Source organism: Alternaria conjuncta (assembly GCF_024043145.1).
Source record: "Alternaria conjuncta strain BMP 0040 chromosome Unknown scaffold_2, whole genome shotgun sequence".
NCBI lineage: Eukaryota > Fungi > Ascomycota > Dothideomycetes > Pleosporales > Pleosporaceae > Alternaria > Alternaria conjuncta.
In genome coordinates, this window is record NW_026250091.1 from 1,470,331 (window position 1) to 1,495,844 (window position 25,514).

The window sequence follows — 25,514 nt, forward strand, 5'->3', positions numbered from 1 at the left end:
TCCAATCTTATGGGCTGTCAATTAACGGCAGACATGCTAACGCTCGGTCTCCTGTCGTCTCTCCGCGCTGGCCAGTTGGTTGGAACGCTTGTCAGCCCTAAAGTCTTTTACTGGGATGAGACCAGATCTTCGATGCTGTCGCATGTCTTCGCATTGGACTGTAACACCTGCGCATTCCTTCTCCACCAAGCTGAAACAGCTGCTCTTTGGAAGCGTTGAGACTGAGCTACTGAACTACCGAAGGGGGTGGCGATGGTGAGGACGATACTTGCTGTGTTGAGTTTGACGCATCGTCTGCCCCTGCAAATCTAATCGCTTACCTTCGACGATGAGCGCATCGCCGCACTTTTTTTCTTTCTGGTGAACAAGGGACATTCTTTGCTTGTCGCGCACAGGCTCTTCAGGGCAAACGCTTCGACAATCGTAGCATTGACCGGGGAGGCTGCAGGGGTAAAGAGAGGCATACATATTGCGAATCTCAATCAAAGGAACGCCTATCTGAAGTCGGACGTGGACCCCTGGCATACACGTGGATCTTGACCAGCTGAGACATGCAAGTTGCGGTGCTGTTGTCCGTCACTCCGCAATGGTGTTCTGCGGTGCTGAGCGCCTAGTGGCAGTATGGCGCCCGTTCAACTCTGTCCTTCCGGCCCAGCCGAATATCCTGATAACCTTTATCGAGCGGCCACTGCCAGCCAGTTGTGGTCGCCGGACGTTCTTGGAAAACAGGGCATACTGGGCGTCGGCAGCTACTCCTACCTCGGTCACAAGCGCGAGCCAGGATTAATACGAGTCGCACGAAGACGGCAAGCCAGAAAGACAAAAATAATCATGACATGCCTTTGTGCGGTGCTTCGCATTCTCAGCCTAGCTGCCCACGAACGAACGTGTGTACCCCGGCCTGTCGATTCAGGACAGCAGCTGGAAAGTCATGCCTGACCTCACACCGCCAGCACGGGCGCCAGCAGTTGTGGACATTGTGGAGCGGAAAATTCTAGGGGGCTTCGAAATTGGGTGGAAGCGTCAAAGAAGCACGGGAGAAGGTCGGCATAGGCGCTAGATCTTCGTCCTGCGCTGGAGGTCGGTGGGTGTCGGACGTTGGCAAATAGGCGACGTCGCAAATTGTGTGACGGAAATTTACTGTCAGTGTGTCAGAATTTGCTCCTGGCACGCACCGGCTACTGGAACCGAGCGATGCCTGTTCCTGAAGCGCTCGCAAGCAAACCCTCTTGCAAGCGGTCCCAAGGCGGCGACTGATCCCAGCCCTGCGCACCGTCAAGGTGAAAAGGAGGGCTACGTTTCATTCACACGACCGTTCGCACTAGCCATGTCTGCTAGCAATAAGCCGGTAGTGTCAGGGAACAGGTGATGTCAGAAGAGAGAACGAACGTGCCGTGGGTCAGTCATGCCTCGCTGAGCCTGCTGCCTTGCCTGAAGGATGATGCGTTGTACGAAGGACATGCCGCGACGGCGACAATACTGCGACAGGATTGGATCAACACGATCTTCACGCAGTCACGAGGCCGATGAAACGACAAGGCGGTAACGCGCGAGTTCGTGTTTCTTCTCCCCCCTGCTCATTAAGTGACCAGGATCAGCGATGTTTCGGCGTGCTTTAGCTTATGCACAAGCCAGGAGCCACCCCTTTCCTGCTCATCAGCCCAACGCCTCTTTCACCGCTTGGGCCGTGCCATGCCCTGCCTAGCATTATTACACACATCGTCAAAGTACGTAGCTGACCGACATTTTGGGGGTCTGCAATCTGAGCACAAACATAAATACGTTGACCCCCCACCATCGGAGAGTTCGTTTCATCATCCAGAGCCGAAGACTACTACCACTACTACTACAACACTACCAACCAACACTACAACAACCTACTCAACGCTTCCGCTCTACACAAGCCTACCAGCTTCACCTTCAACTCAACACAATGGCCGCCATCATCTACGAGGAGTCCAACATGGGATCGCAAAACCTCCCACCTTGCCCTGGCCCACCACCAACCCGCCCTCTGCCTCCTGTCCCATCCAAATAGACATCAACATGAACATCAACTCACATGTCTGTCTTGCTCGACTTACACACTTGGCTTTGGCGCACCACAACATCGATATCAACTCCGCATCCTTACCGAACATCCACCGCACCCCACCCTAATACTCTACCAACCGACATCGACCCGCACCTTGCCGCCTGGTCTGCCGCCATCATGCAGTGCATCTGCAGCACCCAGTACGATCTGATCTTGGACGCACTACGCGCCCTAGACTCCGAACAACTCCACGTCACTCACCTGACATCCGCCGCGAAATCCGGTTAAAAGCAGCCTACGCTTGTCTTTGGAGAGCGATCCCACACCATTTCAGCCTTGCATCACAAGCCTCCACATGACGGCCTGCAGCCATGTGGCATTGCTGCATCTACCAGGACCTGCTCGTCTGACTCACATCGGAGCATGGCTACGACTGCATATCCAACACACGCTGGCTCGGGTGTCCGGAACGATCCTTCTCTATAGACGCCTACTTCATTTTGGCACATACACACCGCAGTCCTTCTAATATTGAGCGTATTACTTGCTTTGGAACATGCATTAGTTGGCGCTTGGGATTGGCTGTGTGGCATCATAGCATCATTAGCTTTTGGAGTTCTATTACTGGTTAGGCGGCATCACAGCCAGGAGGAATACCCAATATCGTCTCATAGCATTAATCATTTGATCTCAGATCAACTACACGCATACCTTGTCTTCTGTTGCATGTGAAACCCGGGTGCCAATCATCGCCACAGCATGGTCCTGATCACTAATCGCGTCGGCAGTCGACACTGAAGGCGTTGGGGGCTGAAGTGAACGTCTCCTGGGCGCAAGGCATCTTCCGCTAACATGGCAGCCCAGTTGTCAGCGCGCGCGATAGTTCCCGTGCACACCACCATTGCTATCCGCTAAGGCACATGGCGGTGATAGGACGCGCCGGTGGTTGACAAGCGCGGCAGCATGTCAGAGCCACCAGGACTGCAACCTCCACAATCAGGCACCTGTACATCACAAGCGCTTGGTGGTACACACGTGGGCGCTGTGTGACGTAGTCCTGACAGGTCGAATAGAGAGCCAATAATGCGAGTCGTTTACCTGCGATGCAGATTCAGGTGTCCCGCAGCTACCGAAACCTTCCGTGTGACCGGTTCACCTTGAAATCACGGCACCACCCCGGCTTGTGCAGGAACGACGATACTTGCCGCCGCTTCATCTTGCAACGCTAATCAGCAGGACAGATGCGGTGTCTGAATGCGAATATTGGCAGGGCCCTAGTCTGTGGTTTGGCTCGGTTGCGCCTGCCTGCCTAGCTCCAACGACGGCCGTGAAGCCCTTCAGGCACAGGTGCATGCTGCCAGGAGCCCTGGCCTGCTTTCAGCTGAGGCAGATGACTCCTCTGCGTATAGCCAACCACCGCTGCATCGACTACCACACGCTAACCCAGCACCGTCTGTCGCCATAACAGCGTCGCATGTTGCACGACTTCACCGCTCTGCCAGATGTGCCCGCAGCTGCGCAGCCGTTAGCGGTATGCGTCGCATTGCACTACCCCTCTGCTATCATGGCCAACAACAACCTGCGCATCGCGCGGTTACACAGGAAGTACCATTGTGTGCCTACGCCGCAAATTGACGCCAATCTCCGCCCCTCCGAGCGGGTCCGGGCACACCACGTTGGGGGCAGCACCCTGACGCTGTTTGACCTTTGATACTCGGATGAGTATGCCGACGTTCGCAGTGGGCGACCAAAGACGGCTCGGGCCCAGGCGTACACAGTTTGCACTTGTCTGCGCTGCTGACTGGGAGTCCCTCGGTCTCATGGCACCTCTCATTTGCGAATTGACTTTGAGCAACGCCGACGTCCTTCGTCCTCTGCAATTCCGTGTCATTGGCAGAAGGCATCAAGGCTGCATTCCGGTCTGATGAATACGGACCTGAGCAACCATGCAATCGGTCCTCTGCACGCACACAGACCCATCGCTTAGCTATCAAATTGCTCTCGCAAACACCGATGATGCTAAGAACAGCTCTGTCAGACGTCAACTCAATCCATCCTGCAAGAAGCGAGGCATCCATGTACGCCATCGGCTGACGCAAGCTGCGCGTTGCCGTGTGTACAACGTGTGGAAACCTGCAGTCGTCCTTCGATACATCAACTTTCACGCACGCAAGCGCATATCAATCACACGTCCATGCAAGCCCTCTGCGTGCGTCCAAGTGCTTGCTGAATCCCTGGCAGATCATTGACTCACGCCCGCATTCCACAAACCACGTTGCTTTTGTTGCAGATCGTGGGTCCCGCGGGCAGAGTATGCAGCCTGCAGCCTTATTTTTCCTTGATGCCTACCGCGCCCCGAGCGCTGGCAAAGTCCGCTGTCAATCAACCCACTCAGTCGGCCTTTCTTAGTAGATCGTCGGCGACTTGATCACTCGCTCTGACTCACCTCCAGCGGTGTACCCAAGCTGTCACCGTTACGACACGGACGCCGTTGCAATTTGGCCGATGTCCCATGTCGCAACCGGGTTCTCGGATCCCATCGCGCAAAAGGGAAAAGCCGTTGAACCTATAGCTGCCGGCTACCGCTGTAAAACCCTTACATGGCTCACCGCTGTATAGGTCAGGTGGATGCTACAACGCAGCATGTGTGAGGAGGATTTTCAATCTTGTGACTTCCAAGGTTGTTATGTGGGAATTGCGATATTCGCCTTGTTCGCCTAACATCACACTCCTTTCGGTGATTATTACGCAGACAAAAATAATCTTTAATTATTTATAAGTTTCTATATAAACAAAAGACTTATAAATTAGTTAAAAAAGAGTTCTTTAAATAAAGTTATTAATATTCTAAAGAGGTTATAAGCTTAAAAAAGTTACTATTCTATAAGTAGTATGTCTAAGTAGTATATACTATAGTACTCTAAATATAAAATATCTTATAAGTAAAGCTACTACTTATAATAAGTATATTAAAAAGAAACTTTTAGCTCTAAGAAAATAATATATCTAATAATAAAATATAAAGCTAAGATATCTAAATTAATAAGATCTCTACGCTTAGCTTTAATATTTAGCTAACTTTCTTAATATAGTATAGTATAAACTAAAGTTCTAAGTATAATAAATACTATTATAATACGTGCTATAAATATTTATAAATTTAATAAACTTATAGATAAAATATAAAGAGTTTAACTCTATTATTAAAATACTAAATTACTTTTAGAGTAATTTACTAAATAAAATAAGAGCTTTATATAAAACTTAATAAATAAAGGCTAATAATATTATAAATAATATAGTAGTAGTAGCTTAGTTAAAAAGTAAGAAATAAGCTTTAGCTAAGCTCTAAAACTAGATTAAGAATAATAAAAAAAAGAAAGTTCTAGATAGTAATAAGCCTAGCTTTATAAAGGCGCTTAAACGTTATAGTAATAACTAGGTTATTAAGAAGATATTAGCGTATAAGTAAGTAGTATTAAGTTTCTATACTAACGTAGTAATTAAGTAAGTATAAGTAATAGGTACTAAGTAGAATAGGTAGCGTTAATGTAATTAAATTATTTATTAATAAAATTATTACGCAGATTTACTATTAGCTAAGCACTGCGGCTGTAAGCGAACCGCCTCGCAGTGACCTTAATGGAAGACCCCAGCACGGTAAACGTTCAGTCCGGTTGATCAAGCTCGGCCAAATTATTTTTCCACATGTTTGCTCGCCGAGCACACAAACGATTTTCATTGTAATACCTCCGTGACCTTGAGCGTCACCGACAAATTTCCGCCGACTTCATGGAGATCTCCCAAACAGGCCGTAGACAATATTCCTCTTATTTGCGTACCGCTATGCATGATATGCAATGCCTGCAAGATAGAGTGTCAAAACAAGGATGGACGTCCTCCTTGCCCGTCGCTTGCGCAATCTGTTTCGCAGGCAACAAGGCATTCGTGGACAATAATATCCCACACCCACTCTTTCCCACACAATCGTGTGTGTGTAGCTCTGTCGATCAAACAGCAGCGTCCTGAACATGCCGTTCATGCACGTCGTCCAATACGGTAAAGTGGACTCTCTCGCCACCACGTCTGACATCTGAAACAAGTACAGCCATTAATCGCGCCATGATTCAATATTGCCACGCCTGTTACCACCGCCTTTGCCGCTGGCCTCGGACATTGCTTGCTGACTTGCATGGTCTGCTCCGGAGTATAGTGTGAGAGAGTTTCTGCTTCAAACGGTGCCTCGGTATTTGCATAGGCGGTGCCTGTGGCTATTAGCCGGGTCTACGAGTTTGAGGCGTGTAAGGTTAGATTCAGCCTATCTTTCAGGCATCAAATAATCTTGCGTTGTTGTGAGCATGGCTGCCACACTGTAAGTTCGACTAGCTGAGCTATACGGTGTCAACGCGTCTTGGAGGACGTATGCAAGGAACACCCCACGCTCCATCTGCAAGATGCTGTATCCGGCTGAAGTGCTGTATATTGCCCTCACTACACACACCAACTGCATATGCTGATCATCGATTGTCGGCGTACTTGCTCTAGACCTGTGGGGGATCTATCGGGGGTATCAAGCGGACCTTTCGCTCCCGTTCAGACATTTTGCGATTTTGATCTTGAGATGTCGTTGCGATGTAGTTCATGGTCCTGATGCACAGCCACAGGCGCCACATGGAGATTGAGGTCGTGTCGTACGAGCGGGCCAATCAATCTGATTCGCGCCTCGGGAATCTTGGAAGTCCAGCTGCGATACAGCGCACTGCATGCGGGGCGTATGCTCAGCGCAACGCCCGCTTGGAAGACGATCCTACATACAAATATAGGTCTTCCTCTTCCTCATCATTCCTGCTCAGCTATTGCGTTTCGTATTGCGCGTGTAAAGAAATATGGGGCTCGTCGATTGGTTGAATTCCATGGCGGAGTTTGGTGAGTGGGCTGGGGGACGCAAGCCAGTAACGAAGAAGTCGGATGCGCTGCGCTTCGGCGTTTTGGGGGCTGCCAAGATTGCGTACGTCTACGCTCTACTGTCTCTGTCCACAACAGAACGTCAAGATGAGACCTGAAGCTAAAGCATATCGTCGAACAGTCCATTAGCTTTGATCATCCCAGCGCGGTCACATGCAGAGATCATAGTCGTTGCTGTTGCAGCTAGAGATAAGACAAAGGCGGAGGCTTATGCGAAGAGATGGGACGTGCCAATCGTTCATGACAGCTATGAAGGTAGGTAGCCCATCTCGTGGCATCTCTTTCGCCAGGAAGCATCCAACATGAATGCCCAGAGCTACCGCGAGGTCACACTAACCTGTTATAGCGCTCATCAACGATCCATCCATTGATTGTATATACAATCCCCTCCCCAACGGTCTTCACTACAAATGGACGCTCGCGGCCCTCAAAGCAGGAAAGCACGTCCTACTAGAGAAGCCCTCCGTCTCCAACGCACAAGAGGCACGCTCTCTTTTCCATCATCAGATCCTCAGTGCTCCGAACGCTCCGGTACTTGTTGAAGCAAGTCACTATCGCTTTCACCCCGCTTGGCATTTCTTCCTTGCGCAATTCGAAAAGCAAGAGATAGAGAAAGCCAGTGCTCGCGCTGGAGTTCCGAAAGGAGGCATTCCTGCGACAGATATCAGGTTTGAATACGATCTTGCTGGTGGCGCTGCAATGGACCTAGGACACTACACCCTCTCCGCACTACGAGGCGTCTTTGGAACTGAGCCCACAGAGGTCACTTCAGCAACACCTCGTCTCATACACGTACCACATGACCAACGCTGCGACCAGGCCATGGAAGCCACCTACACTTTTCCCAATGGAGGCACTGGTCACGTTTCAGCCGATCTAGGTGCTCGGGGTGGCTACTGGTTCCCATGGCTAACATCGAACTGGCCCAGTTTCCGCGATCTTCTCGCCTGGATTTCCGTGACTCTACATCCTGAAGACCTTGGTGTCGAAGGCGGTCTACAAAAGTCTAGTCAGAAGGTACTTATCTTCTCAGGTTTCATGAGTCCGCATGCCTACCATCGTATCGACATTACTACGACGACCACCCTGCGCGACCCTACGTCTGGCAGGACCATCAAAGAGGAAAAGAAGACCGAACACAAGACGGCATACAAGTGGACTGAGGGTATGGGCGGCGAAGAAAGGGGACAGGATTGGTGGACATCGTATCGGTACCAGCTTGAGGAGTTTGTGAACAGGGTCAAAGGCAGAGAGGGAAGTGGTGCCTGGGTGGACGGCGAGGAGAGCATTAGGCAGATGGAAGCTACGGATCGGACGTATGAGAAAGCTGGTATGTCGATTAGGCCTACGAGTGCGGAGCTGGAGTGAGGAGATTTGGCGATGCAGTGTTGCGTCATCGTTCCTGTAGCTGAGCCCGGATGAGGCTACTGATTGGAACTCGGGGTAGCACTCAGGGTAGCCGAATGAATCCAATCCTACAATGGCGCATGTATATGTATTTTATACGCATACACAATTGATTTATTCGGAAATGCGTAACCTCTTGGCCCTTTCCAGCATCGTTCAGCGGAGCGAGTTCTTTGCGAAGGCGCGATGTTGCACCACCACCCAACCTCACAAACACAGCCAGCCACCCCGCTTACGCATCGCAGAAAAGCTTCACCGCACGATAAGACAGTAAGCAGATAGTTCCAAAGTAGCAAGACAGATACCAAGCAGCGACAAGCTTCTCCAAGCCTGCACAAGCCTTGCGTCTACCTGCCTGTCTAGGCATCGCTTCGCTGCACCCAGCGTGCCTTGCCCCGCTTTTGAGGTATTGAGGTACATGACGCGATGGCAAGTTCTGGTTCCGAGAAGCCGAGTTTGAGGGCCGTATAAAAGTAGTGCGGTACTTCCAAAGTATGCTGGTACGTCGACTGAACAGAGGCTTTGAGAATGAGGTTTCTGACGTTGGTTTGCAGTTTCGTGGCGCTGGGGTCTGCGGGTCCGGCTAAGACTGGGACGCCATGGATGGATAAGAGACAGGCTGGTGATGCGCCGGCTTATGAAGCGCATACCATTGATCAGTTGGTTTGTCGCCATGGTTTTCGTTGGCTGCTGGCCTTTTACTGATTGTTGTGGCAGATTGATCATTTCCCGGATAGCGATCGGTACCTTCCGCATACCAATGCCACGTTCACGCAGCGATATGGTAAATATAACACTGCTATCTACGTTTACAGTCTGGGCTTACTCTTTTGTACAGTTTTCGATTCATCTTACTACAAGCCTGGAGGGCCGGTATTCCTCTACATTGGCGGGGAGACGAGCGTAGAGTCGCGCTTCTCTAATTTACAGACAGGAAGTAAGTCATCAGCACAAATCACCGCGATACCTCTTGTCGGGTAACTGATTAGTTCTTATAGTCATCCAGATACTCATGGAAAAGTTCAATGGCCTTGGAGTGATTCTTGAGAATCGTTACTATGGCGAAAGCTACCCTTACAACTCTAGTACGACGGATGAGCTACGGTTCCTCACTACAGAGCAGAGTAAGTGATGCTCAAGATTTCGATAGTCGCGTGTTCTGACGTGTTGTAGCCATTGCCGATAACGCCTACTTCAGACAGCATGCTACATTTCCAGGCATCAACGCTAGTTTGAGCAGTGCCGACACTCCATGGATCATGTACGGCGGTTCTCTCGCCGGTGCTCATACCGCATTTACCATGAAGACGTACAACGACATCTTTGCTGGAGGTATCGGTAGCAGCGCCACCATCCAAGCCTTACTCGAATATCCGCAATGGTATAATCCCATCATGAAGTTTGGCCCGGCAGACTGCGTTTCCAGGATCGTCGACATTGTTGACAAGATTGACGAGCTCATCTGGAGTGGAAACAAAGAGGGTATTCAGCAACTGAAGAATATCTTTGGTCTCGGTGCGCTACAAGACCTCAGAGACTTTGCCATGACGATTGCATTCCCGATTGGTGGCCCCATGAACTACCCGACCAATACTTGGCAAGAGCTCAGTAAGTAACTGCATTTCACAATTCAGTGATAGAACAGCAACTGACCTTTAACCAGACTGGTCCGACCGCTACGGCTCCAAAGACTTCTTTAGCTTCTGCGGTAACGTAACGCAAATCAATCCACCGGAAAACATCAGCAGCGTCGACATGGCGCTGTCCAAGTACTCCAATGGCGAGCCTTGGACTGGGTTAGGTGGATATGCCGACTACGTCAAGAAGACGCTCATCCCAACCTGCGAGAGTGGCCGGATCGACAGCACAGACTCCGGTTGCTTCGGCACCCAAAACCAGACATACTACGCCGATCCCACAAACGGGGCAGCGCGCTCCTACCTCTACTCAACCTGTTCCGAGTCTGGTGCTTACCAAGTGGCGCCCACAAACGGCCCCTCCCTCATCTCTCGCGTCCTCCAAATCGACTACACCCAGCAATGGTGCACCTGGGCCTTTCCACCCGGCGAGCACAACAGCATCCCCGCCACTCCCGCGTTGCACTACTACAACAAATACGGAGGCTGGGATCTTCAAGCTGAGAACCTCGCTCTTATCGATGGCAACACAGATGTCTGGCTCGACCTGTGCTACCATTCAAACTTGGCGGCTCAGCCTAGAATCAGCAGCGATAAGTATCCGAGTTATCTGATTGCGGGAGCCGGACATCATTGGGATAGCTATGGGATTAAGAATGTCAGCGCTGAGCCGAACTATATCAGAGAGGCGCATTATTGGGAGGAGAGGACTGTGAGTCGATTCTTGAAGTTCTGGGCGGAGAAGGAGCATTAGGTTGGGACGAGCTCAACATAGGTCTTTTGCGTGTAGAACTGTGTACTGTCTGGAAAGTCGATATCAATGACCCCCACTTCCCTCTGAGGCGCTTGGGCGAACGCGGGGTAGTCGAGGACCCTGAAAATGTGACCTGACAGGGGACTCCGCGCTTTTGCATGTGATGCGCCGCGGATACAACCTTATTTTGTAAGTCTTATACTGCTTAAGTCATCTTCCAGGTTCCAACACAACAACAGTCATTGATGCTCGTCATTCCAGCGTGTTGGCGATGTGGAATGATGCGTGCGCGTTTCAATGTCGGTGTTTGCCACTGTGGGTCGCCAGGGGCGCGCTAAGTGGCTTTTGTCACCGCTTGGCTTCATCAACCAGCAGCCTCATAGCTCTTTGCTATACCACCATGCGTTTGTGCCATTGACACTTACCACAGTCTTTGAAGTTGTCGATTCAGTCTTTCCTTTTCAGCACTGCACAGTGCTTGTTTCCTGTTCGTTCTAGCGGGCGCTAGCCGTTGCTATCGTTATCGACACATCGCGACAAGACCAGCACCGAGCGTGTCAAATCATCAACGGAATGGGCAAACTCGCCTTTCCGCTCGACAAAGAGCTCACGGGGCCAGATAGGGTCGTTCTGAATATACTGCAGAAGGAGTACGAGCTGCATGAGGCCAAGCCTGCGGAATCATCGACAGACGCAGCGGAAGACTCTGATGACTCGGGTGTCAAGCATTCTGAGATTGTGACGCCGTCACCAGAGGGTCAGTACTCATTTTGGTCGATAATCAATGCCTCGGAAGCATGCAATATCGATATGCGCTTCTGATGCGACCAATGACTAACCTTGTTCAGATCTACAAGACCAGGAGCAACAGGCGATTGCTTACCTCAAGAAGCTTAATGACCCCAAATCCGACAGCTTCGAGACCAGTGTTTTCAGCTCTGTGGATGAACCCGACATCAAGAACCCTCTTCTTCGCCAATGGATCATTGACCCCTACATCCAATGGGCGAAGAAGGTTGTCCGAGTCGAGACCGACGTTATCATGGTCACGCATCTGCTGCTCTACTTCTGCACCAGCATTCCGTCAGCCGCATACTTGTACATCAATTTCCATTGGTGGCACGCTGTCCTCCATTGCGTCATGCAGGGCTACTACATGGGAGCATACACTCTCCTAAAACACCAGCATATCCATATGCGTGGTGTTCTCAGCAAGAAGTATGACTTCGTCGATCGGCTGTTCCCATACATTCTCGACCCAATGATGGGTCACACATGGAACTCGTACTACTATCACCACGTCAAGCATCACCATGTTGAAGGCAACGGACCTAACGACCTTTCTTCTACGATTCGCTACCAGAGGGACAGCGTTTGGGACTTTGCGCAATACGTCGGTCGGTTCTACTTTCTGATCTGGCTCGATCTGCCGATGTACTTCATGCGTACTCGCAAGCCTAATTTGGCGCTTCAGGCTGCTGGATGCGAGATCGGCAACTACATCTTTCTGTACCTGATGTACAGCTTTGTCAACGCCCGTGCGACGACATTCGTGTTCTTGATCCCTCTCGCTTTCATGCGCTTGGCTTTGATGACCGGCAACTGGGGGCAACATGCTTTCGTAGACGAGGTCGAGCCGGACTCTGACTTCAGGTCGAGCATCACACTCATCGATGTACCCGTAAGTTTACATCCATCCGCTTTGGTCATCCTCGAACATTCCGCTTATGTCATGATAGAGCAACCGATACTGTTACAACGATGGCTACCACACCTCTCATCACCTCAACCCGCTCCGCCACTGGCGCGAGCACCCAGTTGCCTTCCTGTCGCAGAAGAAGCAGTACTCTGATGAACAAGCAATTGTCTTTTACAACATCGACTACTTCTTCCTCACAGTCAATCTGCTGAGAAAGAACTACGAGCACATCGCCAAGTGTCTCGTACCGATGGGCGACCAGATGAAACTTACGCTTGACGAGAAGGTCGAGATGTTGAAGCGCAAGACACGGAAGTTTACTGAGGAGGAGATCGCAGAGAAATGGGGCAAGCAGTATGCTAAGTTGAAGTAGAGGTAGATTGCAATGATAGGTAGATGTATATAAATCTTTTACGCATCCAGGAATCATCATCACCGCTCGGTGTCGATAACACGACAGATGTGAGGGCATCACGACATTCTGTCGCTCTTGCTCCATGAACCCACGTGCTAGCGTGCAGCACCTGCCCCGGCAGTATGTTTGCTCATCACATCATTCGATGTTGGAGCCGATCACTATTCATTGTCGCAACGACACCCTACACCCATCACTACTCCACTTCCAGCAATGGCGAATCCTGGGAGACTACCTTTCGATCAGAGCTTGTTCGTCGCGACACCCAACGCGATTTATTTGAGATCGCAGCTCGCCCGGAAGAAGCTGTTCGAGTGCGAAACCGCTAACGGCATAGTCAACGCTCGTGCATCAAAAGACAACAGTAGCCTCTTTGCTGTAGCAGACGGCCAGGTCGTGATACTACACGACGCCACTCGAAGCAGAGACAGGAAATACAAACTGAAGAACGGCGATGTGTGGCATGCTCACGGATAAGAACAGGTTCATGAACTGACACTAGCATAGGGCGAGCCACGTCTTCTTCTGTTCTCACCCGACTCGCGCATCCTCTACTTCACGACAACACTGAGCAACTCAGTTCAAGCATACTCTATAGCAAACGACGAGCTTCTGCCTTCCCTACCATCACATCCGTCTCCGCCGAACGCGATCGCAATATCCAGTAATGGCACCGTCCTCCTTTCAGCCTCTCCGAGCCCACCAACTATTTACCTCCAAGACCAACGATGGGGACGCAGCGCAGCGGTGAACTTTCGTCCGACAGACGCACGTTCGGCTGCTACGTGTGCTGCGTTCCAACAGCCAGACGGTCCTGCACAGCTGTCGTATACCAACTTCGTGATTGGATTTCAAGACGGGCTATTAGCGATGTACCGCCTGTTTCTACCTTCACTGCGAAAACGTTCCGAAGACTCGCGTGTACATCAACCGCAATTCTTCCAGTTACAGCCCATTCGAGTCGGCGTCATCAAAAAGCTTCATAAGCCGGCTATGGGTGGTATGCTGGCAGCGGAGTTCCTACCAGGCTACAAGTCGCGGGTTGTTAGCATTAGGCATGATGGGAAATGTCGACTTGTCGACTTTGAAGGAGGTGGGAAGATACTGCGGACATAGCATGTCTCCGGCCCGGCTACTTGTTTGTCTGTTTCAGCGCAAGGCCCAGTACGCTCGAAAGGTCGGGCAGATGGAGCGGTGTTGTTGAGTGGTGATGCGACAGAAGATGGTAGAGAGGTATATGAGGGCGTTGAGACTCTAATCGCAATCGGTACACAAGCGGGGAAAGTTCTCATTTTCAACATCCTGGGCCTACTGATACATGAAATTGCACTGGGCGTTTCTGTTACCGCGGTCGAATGGGTCGGCGACATGACGGCACCTTCTCTCCTTCCGATTCGCGGATCGTCACTGTCCCCCGAGCCTCCCTCTGTTGTTGATATTGTCGAAGCAGAGCAACCGACATCCTCAGATGAGGGGACAGGTACTGTCAAGAAGGTCGCATCGTCTCATAAGCAAGCTGTGACAAGGAAGCCAATCCCCATGCGATCTCCACCAGATCTGTTCTCGGATGAATCAAGAGAGCCAAAATCCAGAGTTCCTAGTCGGAGAACTTCAGATGTGTTGCGAGGCTCACCCCTACGCGTTGAGCGAGCGCGGGAAAGACCCGTAAAGAAGGCTTTGGTGCGACCGCGGATCTCCACTGAGACCTTTGATTCGCCTCCGGATCCTTCTTCTGGTGGCGTCCCTGATACCAAAGTCGCACATTCCTTTATCAGAGCCAATCCTCCGATTCAAGAAAGCCGACGATGGCAACAGGTACTTCCGGCGCCAAGTGTGCCAACGCCTTTGCGAGCACAAGCCTGCTCCGCCTCTCAAAGATCCGCCAGCTCGTCTCAGGAGTCAGAGATTTCAGATGAAGACCAGGAGTGGTTTACACCTCCGTCTACGCGAAGATGCAAAGGGAAAGCTCCACGACGTGATCTGAGCCCAGACTCATCTCTGATCACGCCAACCGTCACGTCCATACGCCCGATGCCCTTTATCAAAACCTCTCCTACTACGTTGGATACGCCTAGTAGAAACTACTCTCGTCCAATCTCCCGGAAAATGAAAGAACGATCTGGTACACATCAAGAAGCAATGATGGAAGGATCGAGAAGCTCAGTGATCGTACCGAAGGCCGCTGAACGCCATGTCACCATCCTCGACCCAGAATTATCATCGCCTCTCGATAGCCCGAGCAGTCTGTACTCGCGTGCCACCGCGCATATGTTCGAGAGACTCCCAGTAGGAAAGGCAAAAGAGCATAGTACTGACCAGCGACCTGCTCTCCCAGCTGGACCTAAGACTCAAGCCTTGAAACCCGCGCTTGTCAACGTCGATCCAGATTCAGTACTGTCCAGCAGTATATGCTCATCTTCAACTTCAACGCCAAGTAAAATCATAGACGCAACTTCCGAACGAAGATTCACCGACATTGCAGGCTCGAGCGAGTTGAAGACAACGCCGTATACTCCACCAAGCCGCGTAGTCGCCCCCATCGCGACAGGCTCTTCTTCGTCTTCGCTCGATATCATTTACTCTCTTCCATCCCGACCAAAGGTCGAGATTAATTTTGTGCAAAACCATAGCCCTCGCAATCTGGCGACTGCAATACATCGGCAGCTCACGCCGAGTTCGCTCGATACGCGGGCGGATTCCCCGAGCAGTGTGTACTCCCGCTCCATCTCCGGCATGGCTGGAGGTGCAAGCCATGCCAACGCTGTCATTGAAGATACCGATCAGTCAGCATCGTCATATGCGCCCATGACACCGCAACATCAACTTAGTATCCACGCCCTAGGCACCCCAATATCTACTAGCTCGCCGACTAGTCTCTACTCGCGGCCTACACCTCGTATGTTTCTCGACCGCTCACATGCTGTCGACGGGCCGCCTGCGGAGAAAGCGAAACACGACGGTGCAGGTGTTGTGACTGCCAAAGCAAGGACGGTAGCGGAGGAAATGACGTGTTTAGCTGAAGACCAAAGGACGCTGAGACAGGAAGTAGCGGCGTTGAGGGAGGAGTATCGCGTGCTCAAGGGTGTGTTGCTGAAGCCTAAGGTGTGAGGTGTGCGGGTGTTGTTGTACGGCGTTTCCTTCTCCTATCTCCTCATGTTCTTGCCCTTTCTTTTATCGCATCCTCGTAACGTAGCAAATAACACAACCAGTCCTCAAGCCATGCTTGAACCCCGTATTTCATGTTCAGTCATAACATCCTTCATCTTAAATCCATCCTCCCTGCCCCCAAACGCCCGTCCTCCTCTTCCCTTCCGCCCCGTTCCCACCACTACCTCCACTCATCAACTTCCTCTCCTCGTCTTCCGCGTAAATACTTCTCACACTGCCCCTAACACTGCTTCTCTTCCCGCCACTGCTTCCATACGCAGACCCAGCATGTCCTCCACCTCGCCGGGTGATCTGAGTATCCTGCTCGACAACCGCCTTCGCCATCTTCCACAGCATCCACGTCTGACACGATATCAACACCAGCACGAGTAAAAGGACGATGAGAATGGCGAATGCGATGAAGAGGAAAAGTACGGTTTCGTCGTCTCGAGGAGGAGGACCGGAAGGAGCGAAGCTCTTGCTACCCATGTTCGCTGGATTATACGTTTGCTTGCTGTACGATGCCGTCGGATGATGACGATGATGACGATGGTGATGGTGCAAGAAGGAAAAGGTTAGCCAAGGAGAACCATTGATTAAATGAGGTGCCTGGCTCGGGACTTTAGCAAGCACCGATGATGGGTTGGGCGCGGACCGATTTGAGGGCAACGTAACGCTGTTGCAGATCTGTTTCATGGATACGAGGACAGATCGGGAAGATCCATGCTGACAGTTCGCGTTCACTCGGGCCCACGCCAAGGTCTAGACCACCTACGGAAGCAAGGATGCGAAAGCAAGGGAGGGTTTTGGAGAATGATGGTATTGCTACTGTTATTGATGAACAAGATAATGAGAAAGCTGGTACTAGATACAAAAGAGGTCATTACACTACTTCTTTTCGCCGTTACCGTAACTGTGACCCAGTGACACCGTGCGCTATGCAATACAACCGCGATATCGTACCGCCGTTCTATCCTAACAAACAAAGCGATGAAGCCAAGCCGTTGAGTCGTGAGGTAGCAATGCCAGTGCCGGGTACTTTCATGACAAATGAAACAATCTGTTGCCCAAAGTGATGTGTCCAAAAAAGGTGTGAAGGAGAATAAGACAAGAAAGAAATACCGTCCTGCAGTGACAACAATAAGATAAACCCCAAATCTTCAAACGTCGTCATGCGAACCCAGATGGCAAGTCGCAGCAATCTATGCAGCAAGCGGCTCCTCTCCGTTAAGCTCGTCATCCTCAACGTTCTCATCAACGCCGAAGCCGGAATCCCACTGGCGCTTGGTCGTCTTCTTCTTGCCCTTCTTTCCGATCTTGACCTTTTCGCTGACCTTGGACACCTTGCCAGTGGCGACACGGTGAAGATCAACGCCTTGAGTCTTGACTTCAATGCGCTTGAGCTTCATCTCCTGGATGGCCTGGAGAGCGTCCTGGTTGCGGCGCTTAAGGTCGTCAGCAAGACGCTCGTTCTGCTCCTGAAGTTGACGTTGCGAGATGGTAAGGGCGTCGATGGTGGCACGTGTGTCCTCCTCAGCGAGGCGGAAGCGCTCCTTCATCTCTTCGATCTGAGCCTCAAGAAGTACAATGGTCTCGAGACGAGCTTCGCCAAGAAGACGCATCTCTGTGAGCTCGGTTGTGCGCTCCTCAATCATCTCTTCGTACTCTGTGCTGCGCTTCGCAGACGCGTCTTGAAGGCTCCTGATGGTGGCTTCTTGTGTCTTGATAACAGTGTTGAGGGAGTCGACTTCAGTGGCGTGAGCGCCGACGATGTTCAATAGCTCATTAGCCTCGGCCTCAACACGTCTTGAAAGGGAAAGGTTCTCCTTGCGGTAACCCTCGTTCTCGCCCTTCTGGAGAGCAAGCTCATCCTCAAGGCTGTCGATCTTGCCCTTGAGAGCGGTTGTGTCCTCCAGGTAGATGCGCTCCTTCTCAGTGACCTGGTCGAAGAGATCGTTGATCTCGGCTTGCTGTCGCTGGATCTGGTTGTTGAGGTCCGTGATGTTGGCCTGGAGCGACGTGATGGTGGAGTTGGTGGAATTCTCCAACGCGACATACTTGTTCTTCAGGTCATTGAGCTGCGTAGCGAGGTCGGCAACTTGAACGTCACGATCTTGCTCGAGCTGGTCGCGGGCGTCTGTCATGTCGGCCAGGTTGTTCTCCAGTGTCGCAAGATCGCTCTCAAGACCAATGATCTGCTGTTCCAGCTGGATGATGGTGTTCTCCTTTGTCTGACGGAGCTGGGACTCAGCAGCAAGCTGCTCGTTGAGATCCTGCTCGCGCTCATCGGCCTCTTCTTGAAGGTCAGCAATGGCGTTCTCCTTCTCCTGCTGGAGTTGGAACAGCTTGAGTCGCAGCTCATTAGCCTGGAGACCAGTGTCGTGAAGACGAGTGTTGAGATCTTCGATCTTGTCATTCGCCTCGTCGAGATCAGCTTCAGTCTTCTCGCGCTGAGCCCGCTCGGAAGCCAGGTTCTCGCGGGTATCGGCAAGCTGCTCCTTGAGTTCAATGATGGTCTCGTTCAGGTTCTCGATGGTGTTGGCGTGCTGGTACACCTGCTCGATTTGCTCGTCACGCTCGCCTTCGGCAGACTCGCGGGCGGCAGTCTGGGCAGCTAGACGTTCCCTCAGTGTAGCCATATCGGTGGTGATGTTATCAACATCGGTCTCCATGCGTGTGATGCTGTCCTCCAATTCCTCGATGTAGGTATTCTTTTGTGCGACATCAGCCTCTGCAGCATCGCGACCCTCCTGCTCGATGCCGAGTTCGGTCTCCAGAGCTTGAATGCGCTCGGTGTATTCCTGTTCCATGCGAGCGATCGTCTCGTGGTGGGTCGTCTCGAACTCCGCTGCGGTGACGGTAACGGTGTCAAGGTCGACGCGGTACTTCTCGAGATCTTCACGTAGTTGTGCCAAGGAGGTGTCCTTCTCTTCGTTCTCGTCTTGCAGGCCAGCGATGTGACCATCTTGCTCGGCAAGCTGGCGCTCTTGTTCGGCCGACAGTGTGGTCAAGGCAGCGTTGCGCTCCTCGAGATCAAGGATGACGCGCGCCTTGTCTTCGTTCGCCTTGTCGAGAGTGAATACTTCGGATTCAAGCTGCTTCACGCGCTCCTCTGAGTCGCCAAGCAAGTCCAGAACACCCTCGTACTGTCGTCGGAGAAGCACTTCGGTCTTCTGGGAGCTGTTGATAAGAGTGAGCTTCTGCTTGAGCTCGTAGAAGATACCACTGAAGAGTTCCGGGACCTTCTGAAGGAGCTGTTGGTTGGTAAGGCCGACAGTGGTACCGGGGAAGAACTTCTCGATTTCGGCGCGAAGGTCCTCGAATCCATGGCGCAACTCGGTGAGGATTTCGCGAGAGGAAGCACCAGCCTCGATGAAGCGGAGGTTCTGCAGCTCGATGGTAATTAAGCGCAGCGCACCTTGGGATTCGCCTAGGGCCTTGCTCATCTGCTTCAGCTCCCGCTCGTAGCGCTCGATAGCTTCGTCTTCGATCTTGTCCAGGATGATCTCCTCGCCTTCAGTCAGGCTGTCGCGGTTGAGCTGTGATACGGTCGGCAGAGACTCGAGTGTCATTTGGCTAGAGATCTCCAGTGCGCGGGAGGAGTACTCGCCGGTAGGGGTTGTCACCATGTCGAGATCCTGCGACATGTTCAGCTCCTCGGGGTTGACCATGACCAGACCATCCTCGTCGTCGGACAACTCAACTGGCTCGTTGTCGTCGCCGTTGTATAACGAGGACGCGCGCAGCTCGTCGATCTGCTGGCGGGCCTCGTCTAGCTCCACTTGCAGATCGTTGGCGTCTGCGTCTTCGAGGTCGATCTCGCCAAGTCGGCGGGCCTCCAGACGGTACTCGAGGTCCTTGATCTTGTCGTCCTGGGCCTTCAGCTGGCGACGTAGCTCCAAGAACATCTTCTTGTCCTTCTTCTGGTGGTCCTCGAAGTCGTTTACTTCTTGGCTCAAATGGCTGCGGCGAAGGCGGCGACGGGCGCGGCCGTCTAGGACTTGTGTGAGGGGCGCGAACTGGACGCGGTTGCCGTTGGTCTCATCGACCTCGTCGACGCGTTCAATGTGAAGCTGAGCTGGCATAGACATGCGAGAGCGGCGGGTATTGGTGAAGCGGCTGCGGGAGGCACCGACGCGGTCGAGATGGGGCGTCAGGCCAGGGAGGGGTTGTGTAGAGGCAGGGCGGTTGAACATGAGCTCGTCCTCGTCCTCGTCGACGGCGACAGGAGGCTCCGAGTGTCGGCGGTTGTAGCGGCGCGTGGTGGTGCTGCTCTGCTCGACATTGATGTTGTCTCCCTGTTGCGACCGCGAGAAGGACTGCTGGATCTCTTCGGCGATCTGGTCCTCGTCGTCGTCGGCCTGGACGCGCTTGCTGCGCTTCGTTTGCGAGAGCTCTGCCGAGGGCGACGCGGTTCGCTTTACGGCAGACGTCATATCGTCGGTGGGTGTCTGGTTCTTGGACGGGCGGCCGCGCTTGCGTCGAGGAGCGTCACCGGGACCCTCGTGGTGGTGCTCAGATGGTAGGCCACTGAGGCGCGCCATGGTTGAGCGATTGGGCAGTGTTCTGGCTGCGGGTACCTTCTGGATGCGGTATTAGACAACGGGAGCTTCCGGGCGGCGGCAGTGAATGGTCGCGACACGTGGTGCTGGAGCTACGTACCTGGCCAAAATTTCGTCAACAGAGCAAGATCGTCAATCGGCCCGTGGCTGGCAACCGCGAGTGTTGCAGTTGGTACAAGCGGAAGGAGCGGAAGGAGCGGAGGGCGCGGGTGTGGTGGGGTACGGGGAGAGACAGGGCCAAGTTTGTCTATATTCAAAAAATGGTTGACGGGCGCCTGTTGTGGTGGGCGAAATGGGGTGGTTGGGTGGAGGCTAGCACCTTTGCTACGTCAATGCGAGCTTGCGGTGAGTCGAGCCGCGAGTGGTCGAGCTTCCACGCTAACCCAGCCCTGACGTACACGCGACTACCGGCGCCCTCTACGCGTTTTCACCCAGGGCCATCTCCCATCTGGACTGAAACAGGCTGTGAACCGGTTTGTAATCTGTGAACTACCTCCCCCATCAGCCACTGTCCACTCATTATACCATGCGCACAACGTCACCGTAAGCCATTCACGTAGTACAGGACGCGTTTGAGCCTCTAGTCCGCCGATCGTCATTCTTCTAGACCTGCAGCCAGCTGTCAGGGCAACACGGCCCTGGCGTGCATCACGATGCTTTTGAGGCGCATGCCGATGCAATGGATCTCCCCACGCATTCCCCGATATCCGGCCATCTTCGGTACGATGCGCTGTCACTTCTTCAATAAGAAGTCGCTTTGGAAAAACAACCCCTTCGTTGCGCTCGCAACCCCGTACAACCCACCAAGCGGCCATGTATCCCAAAACTGGCGGTATGCCCATTGATTCCACGACTCCGTCTTCATGACGCTTTTCCCTCCGGCAACGCCTTGCAGATCGACCTTCACTTTATCGTAAACACTTGGCAAGCTTTCGGCGTGGTACTTCCTCCGCAGGTCCATGTACTTCTTCTCGTCGTAGATATCCCAGAACTCTTGCTCCGTATAATATGCATGCGCGTACAGACACTTCATACCCCCTAGCTCCGTGACTTTGGCTTCAAAGTCTCTGTTCAGCTTGATGAATTCGTGGGCGTCGCTTGGTCCCATGTCCCAGATACCCACGTCGAGGAGAATGTCGTCTTTGATATTGTTACCTTGGGAGAAGCTTCGCTCCCCACGAGGCGCCGACTTCACTGGACACAGCCAGAGCGGCCAGATACCAGTCCTTTCGTCGGTCCATCGAACGAATTCTTCCGCCGCGTCGTATGGTACACCGTAATCTTGGATAATAGTTCGGGATGCGAGACCTGAGCGATGCAGAGCGTGTACCATGGTCCGGGAGTACATGAAAGGATCTAGTAGAAAGCGCGTGAGACGATTGAAGGGCGTGACGAAGTATTTGAACGCGCGCAGCCCTGACCAGAAGACGCCTCTGTCGTAGCGGAACAGATAGGACTGAACAGGCACAAGCTCCTTGTATGTTGTTTTCTCGTCCTGGGCCCGCTTCAGAATGTCTTCTGCATGCATGTATAGCCAGGGGTCTGTCGCTTTGTCGAAACTCTGAACTCTTCTATTCATTGGAGCATCATGACCATCTGTCAAGCGACCGATCATAACCACGCCACTCGTCATCGAATACATGATGCCATCCATGTATTCGACCTCGAGATCATCTTGGTATCGTCGAAATTGCTCGACGGCCTCATTTGTTGAGCGGACTGGAATGTACTCCAACTCAACGTATCGACGTGCGTCAATGAGCTCCATTTTGAGTAGGGTAATGACACCTAGACTTCCGCAACTCCCTGCTGCTGTGAAGAAGAGATCGCGGTTCTGTTCTGCCGATGCCCATACTACCTCGCCGTTTCCTAGGATAAGCTCGATGCCGGAGATGGTGCGATCGAACAACCCGTACTTATAGGAGCTGCTCTCGCCGCTGGTGCCAGCGAATCTGTCAATCTTAGTTAGCAGTTCTCCATGCCATGTAATCTGCTCAGACGTCTTCGGCTTTCTGTTCATCACTATGAACTTGATGGAGGACTCGAGTGACTACTGGGCTACGTCTTGTCGTTAATCACTCACCCGCCACCGACTGTAATGTTCGGGAGTTCCATGACGACTTTGGGCAGGAAACCTTTGGCCATTGTAGCTTCCACAAGTTTATCCATCGGCACGTTCGGCTCCACCAATACCGTCTTTTCGGTCTCATCAAACTGGAGCACATGGTTGAGTGAACTGACATCGATAATCTGATTCCGATCACGAGACGATTTGCGTGTTGATAGTGTAGAACCATGGTAAATGCGGAATGGGGTCTTCGAAGCACTGAAGCGGGCGACTTGCGATGCCAGAGTCGCTACTGTAGAGTTATGAGTATCCATAGTGTGCGTGTAATGATGCAACGAGATGTAACGATGTTGTCGGGCGGTCCGAGGTTGAAAGGAACATGGTGTGGCGTTGCTTTTGATGTATACATAAGCTGCAGGGCTGAGCCTTCTCCACTACCCGTTGGATCCTGCTAAAGTCAATGTCTGACTATCCGCCCCGGACCAAAAGCCGCTCTTGTGTGGGTGTGGGGCGAAGGATCCGTATGCATTCCTCTTCATGGTTTCAGCCATTGTAGATATCCAGGCGACGAGCTGTCATTGATGCTGCTCCAGAGAAACCATAATCGCAATCGTATGCGCGGGCGTCACCTTCCGCATCTTGGATGATGAGATCGGGCGCCCCATAGGGACCGGAAGCGCGGAAGACGATCCACTCGCTAAGAACGCTGACGTACGGCGTTCGGGAAGGTTTTTCCACCCCCAAGGTTTTGGCTTGCGCATTGAATACGAAATACGGCTCAGGCAGTAGCTGGCAGCTTTCAGCATACTGTTGTCGCGACTGCGATAGTAGGAAAGAAAGATTGGTGGTTCAAACTCGTGAATCCGCGGGTAGGTACGACCGCTACTAGCGCAGCCTCTTCAGCCTCATCTCGCAGCCACACATCACGCAGGAAAGCAACACCAATCGCATCGCTGCAGTCGGCTCCACACCATCTTCCAGATGGACAGTCACCGGGCTACTGTAGAGACAGTACGTTCTCGCATTCAGCATTTCTACCACAACAAGACCGCATTTCGTGTTTATCATGGTAGCACGAACAGCACCCGCCATGCTCATTTCGACCGAGACGCTATTGTGGACGTAAGCTCCCTCAACCACGTCCTATCCATCGACAGAGAAAAAAGAACGGCGCTTGTCGAACCAAATGTCCCTATGGATGCCTTGGTCAAGGAAACCATGAAGGCGGGCTTGTTGCCTCCTGTGGTTATGGAGTTCCCAGGCATCACCGTAGGAGGAGGCTTCGTAGGCACAGCAGGAGAAAGTAGCAGCTTCAAGTACGGATTTTTCGACCGTACAGTGTTGAGCGCAGAAGTGGTTCTGGCAGATGGCACGCTTGTCACGGCATCCCAGAGCGAGAATCAAGAACTGTTCGAAGGCTTAAGAGGTAGCTTTGGGACACTTGGTGTGCTCACGCTGGTGGAGATGCAGCTTGTTCCTCTCAAGAAGCTGGTTGAAGTAACCTACCATCCAACCTTTTCCTTCGAGAACGCGACAGATAAGATTCAGTACCATACCACCGACGAAAGGAACGATTACGTTGACGGAGTCTTGTTCTCCAAAGGTGCCGGAGTGGTAGTAACAGGGCGCCTCGTTGACAAAGACCGTACGCCCGACTTGCCGATTCAGAGATTCTCTAGACCATGGGACGAGTGGTTCTGGATACGCGCCAAGAAGCTTGCGGCAAAGGGCATCATCACGAAAGAGCTTGTCCCTGTGGAAGACTACCTGTTTCGCTATGATAGGGGAGCATTCTGGATGGGAATGTATGCTTACAAGCAGTTCATGGTCCCTTTCATGTGGTTCACACGCTTCTTGCTGGACTACTTCATGCACACCAGGATCATGTATCACGCACTACACGTGTCTGGATACACGGATCGATTCATAATTCACGACATCGCGTTTCCAGCCGCCAATACTGCATCTTTCTTGCAATATTCGGACCAGGCTTTCAACATATACCCGCTGTGGTTGTGTCCGCTGCGGCACGATGGTAGAAGTTCGATGGGTCATCCCAAGCCGTTCGAGGGTCTTGTCAATGGGAAAGAGAAGGGCGTTTATGACGGCAAATACATCAGCGTTGGCATCTGGGGCCCGTACTCTTCCAACGAGACTGAGTACGTTCGCGCAAATCGTGAGATCGAAGCGAAGATGCGCGAGCTGGGTGGACTGAAGTGGCTATACAGCCGAGTTTTCTACACCGAAAACGAATGGTGGCAAGTCTACGATAAGCGCGAGTATGATACGCTACGCAGCAAGTACAATGCAGATTCTCTGCCAACAATATGGGACAAGGTCAAAGACCGAGGAAGAAAGGAAGAGTTCGGTCCAGGCCTGAAAGGTATGCTGAAACGCATCGTGAAGAGCAACGCTTTCTTAAGTGGACTCTATGGCATCTACAAGGCGGTCAAAGGTGGAGATTACATGTTGAAGAAAAAGGTTTCCTAGAGCCAAAGTAGTCAAGAATCAGCCGTGTAGTGCAGACATGTGGTAATGAGCAAGTCTTGAATAGTACAAAGCCCATAAGGGGTTAGCGGCGTCTTCGGGCTGCCGGAGACATCCTCGTGGAACATGAACTGAAATCTCCTCACGTTATCACCTCTCGACTACAGTACCTCATGCCCCGCCTCTCGCTGAAAACCATGATTTGATATTCCTGCTACCGGAGATAGCTGTTCTAGAAGGAGATGCGCGATCGTCACGGAAGCCTCGTTGCCGTCGCAGAGCGGGCCATGACGTTTAGGGGGCACGGCGCGCCTTCTGCGATCAAGGCCGAAGATTCC

General features: G+C 52.2%; 7 protein-coding genes across 7 annotated transcripts; 5 read left to right on the top strand and 2 right to left on the bottom strand.

The window, feature by feature from the left end:
• Nucleotides 1-6,948: 6,948 nt before the first annotated feature.
• On the top strand, nt 6,949-8,368 carry J4E85_001616 (uncharacterized protein; the record flags this gene model as incomplete). The annotated part of the gene is made up of 3 exons (XM_051465901.1): nt 6,949-7,043; nt 7,122-7,255; nt 7,347-8,368. 3 exons carry the CDS (start codon nt 6,949-6,951, stop codon nt 8,366-8,368), a joined length of 1,251 nt encoding a protein of 416 aa, XP_051330458.1.
• Nucleotides 8,369-9,465: 1,097 nt separating this feature from the next.
• On the top strand, nt 9,466-10,798 carry J4E85_001617 (uncharacterized protein; the record flags this gene model as incomplete). The annotated part of the gene is made up of 3 exons (XM_051465902.1): nt 9,466-9,531; nt 9,610-10,015; nt 10,071-10,798. 3 exons carry the CDS (start codon nt 9,466-9,468, stop codon nt 10,796-10,798), a joined length of 1,200 nt encoding a protein of 399 aa, XP_051330459.1.
• Nucleotides 10,799-11,371: 573 nt separating this feature from the next.
• Nucleotides 11,372-12,870, top strand: J4E85_001618 (uncharacterized protein; the record flags this gene model as incomplete). The annotated part of the gene is made up of 3 exons (XM_051465903.1): nt 11,372-11,555; nt 11,647-12,479; nt 12,538-12,870. The coding sequence occupies 3 exons, from the start codon at nt 11,372-11,374 to the stop codon at nt 12,868-12,870; spliced, it is 1,350 nt and encodes a 449-aa protein (XP_051330460.1).
• A 2,775-nt stretch (nt 12,871-15,645) lies between these two features.
• On the top strand, nt 15,646-16,020 carry J4E85_001619 (uncharacterized protein; the record flags this gene model as incomplete). Its single annotated transcript, XM_051465904.1, has 2 exons — nt 15,646-15,695; nt 15,774-16,020. The coding sequence occupies 2 exons, from the start codon at nt 15,646-15,648 to the stop codon at nt 16,018-16,020; spliced, it is 297 nt and encodes a 98-aa protein (XP_051330461.1).
• A 1,241-nt stretch (nt 16,021-17,261) lies between these two features.
• J4E85_001620 (uncharacterized protein) lies at nt 17,262-20,603 on the bottom strand (the record flags this gene model as incomplete). Its single annotated transcript, XM_051465905.1, has 1 exon — nt 17,262-20,603. One exon carries the CDS (start codon nt 20,601-20,603, stop codon nt 17,262-17,264), a length of 3,342 nt encoding a protein of 1,113 aa, XP_051330462.1.
• Nucleotides 20,604-21,354: 751 nt separating this feature from the next.
• Nucleotides 21,355-23,003, bottom strand: J4E85_001621 (uncharacterized protein; the record flags this gene model as incomplete). The annotated part of the gene is made up of 2 exons (XM_051465906.1): nt 21,355-22,573; nt 22,705-23,003. 2 exons carry the CDS (start codon nt 23,001-23,003, stop codon nt 21,355-21,357), a joined length of 1,518 nt encoding a protein of 505 aa, XP_051330463.1.
• A 667-nt stretch (nt 23,004-23,670) lies between these two features.
• J4E85_001622 (uncharacterized protein) lies at nt 23,671-25,179 on the top strand (the record flags this gene model as incomplete). Its single annotated transcript, XM_051465907.1, has 1 exon — nt 23,671-25,179. The coding sequence occupies one exon, from the start codon at nt 23,671-23,673 to the stop codon at nt 25,177-25,179; it is 1,509 nt and encodes a 502-aa protein (XP_051330464.1).
• Nucleotides 25,180-25,514: the final 335 nt, after the last annotated feature.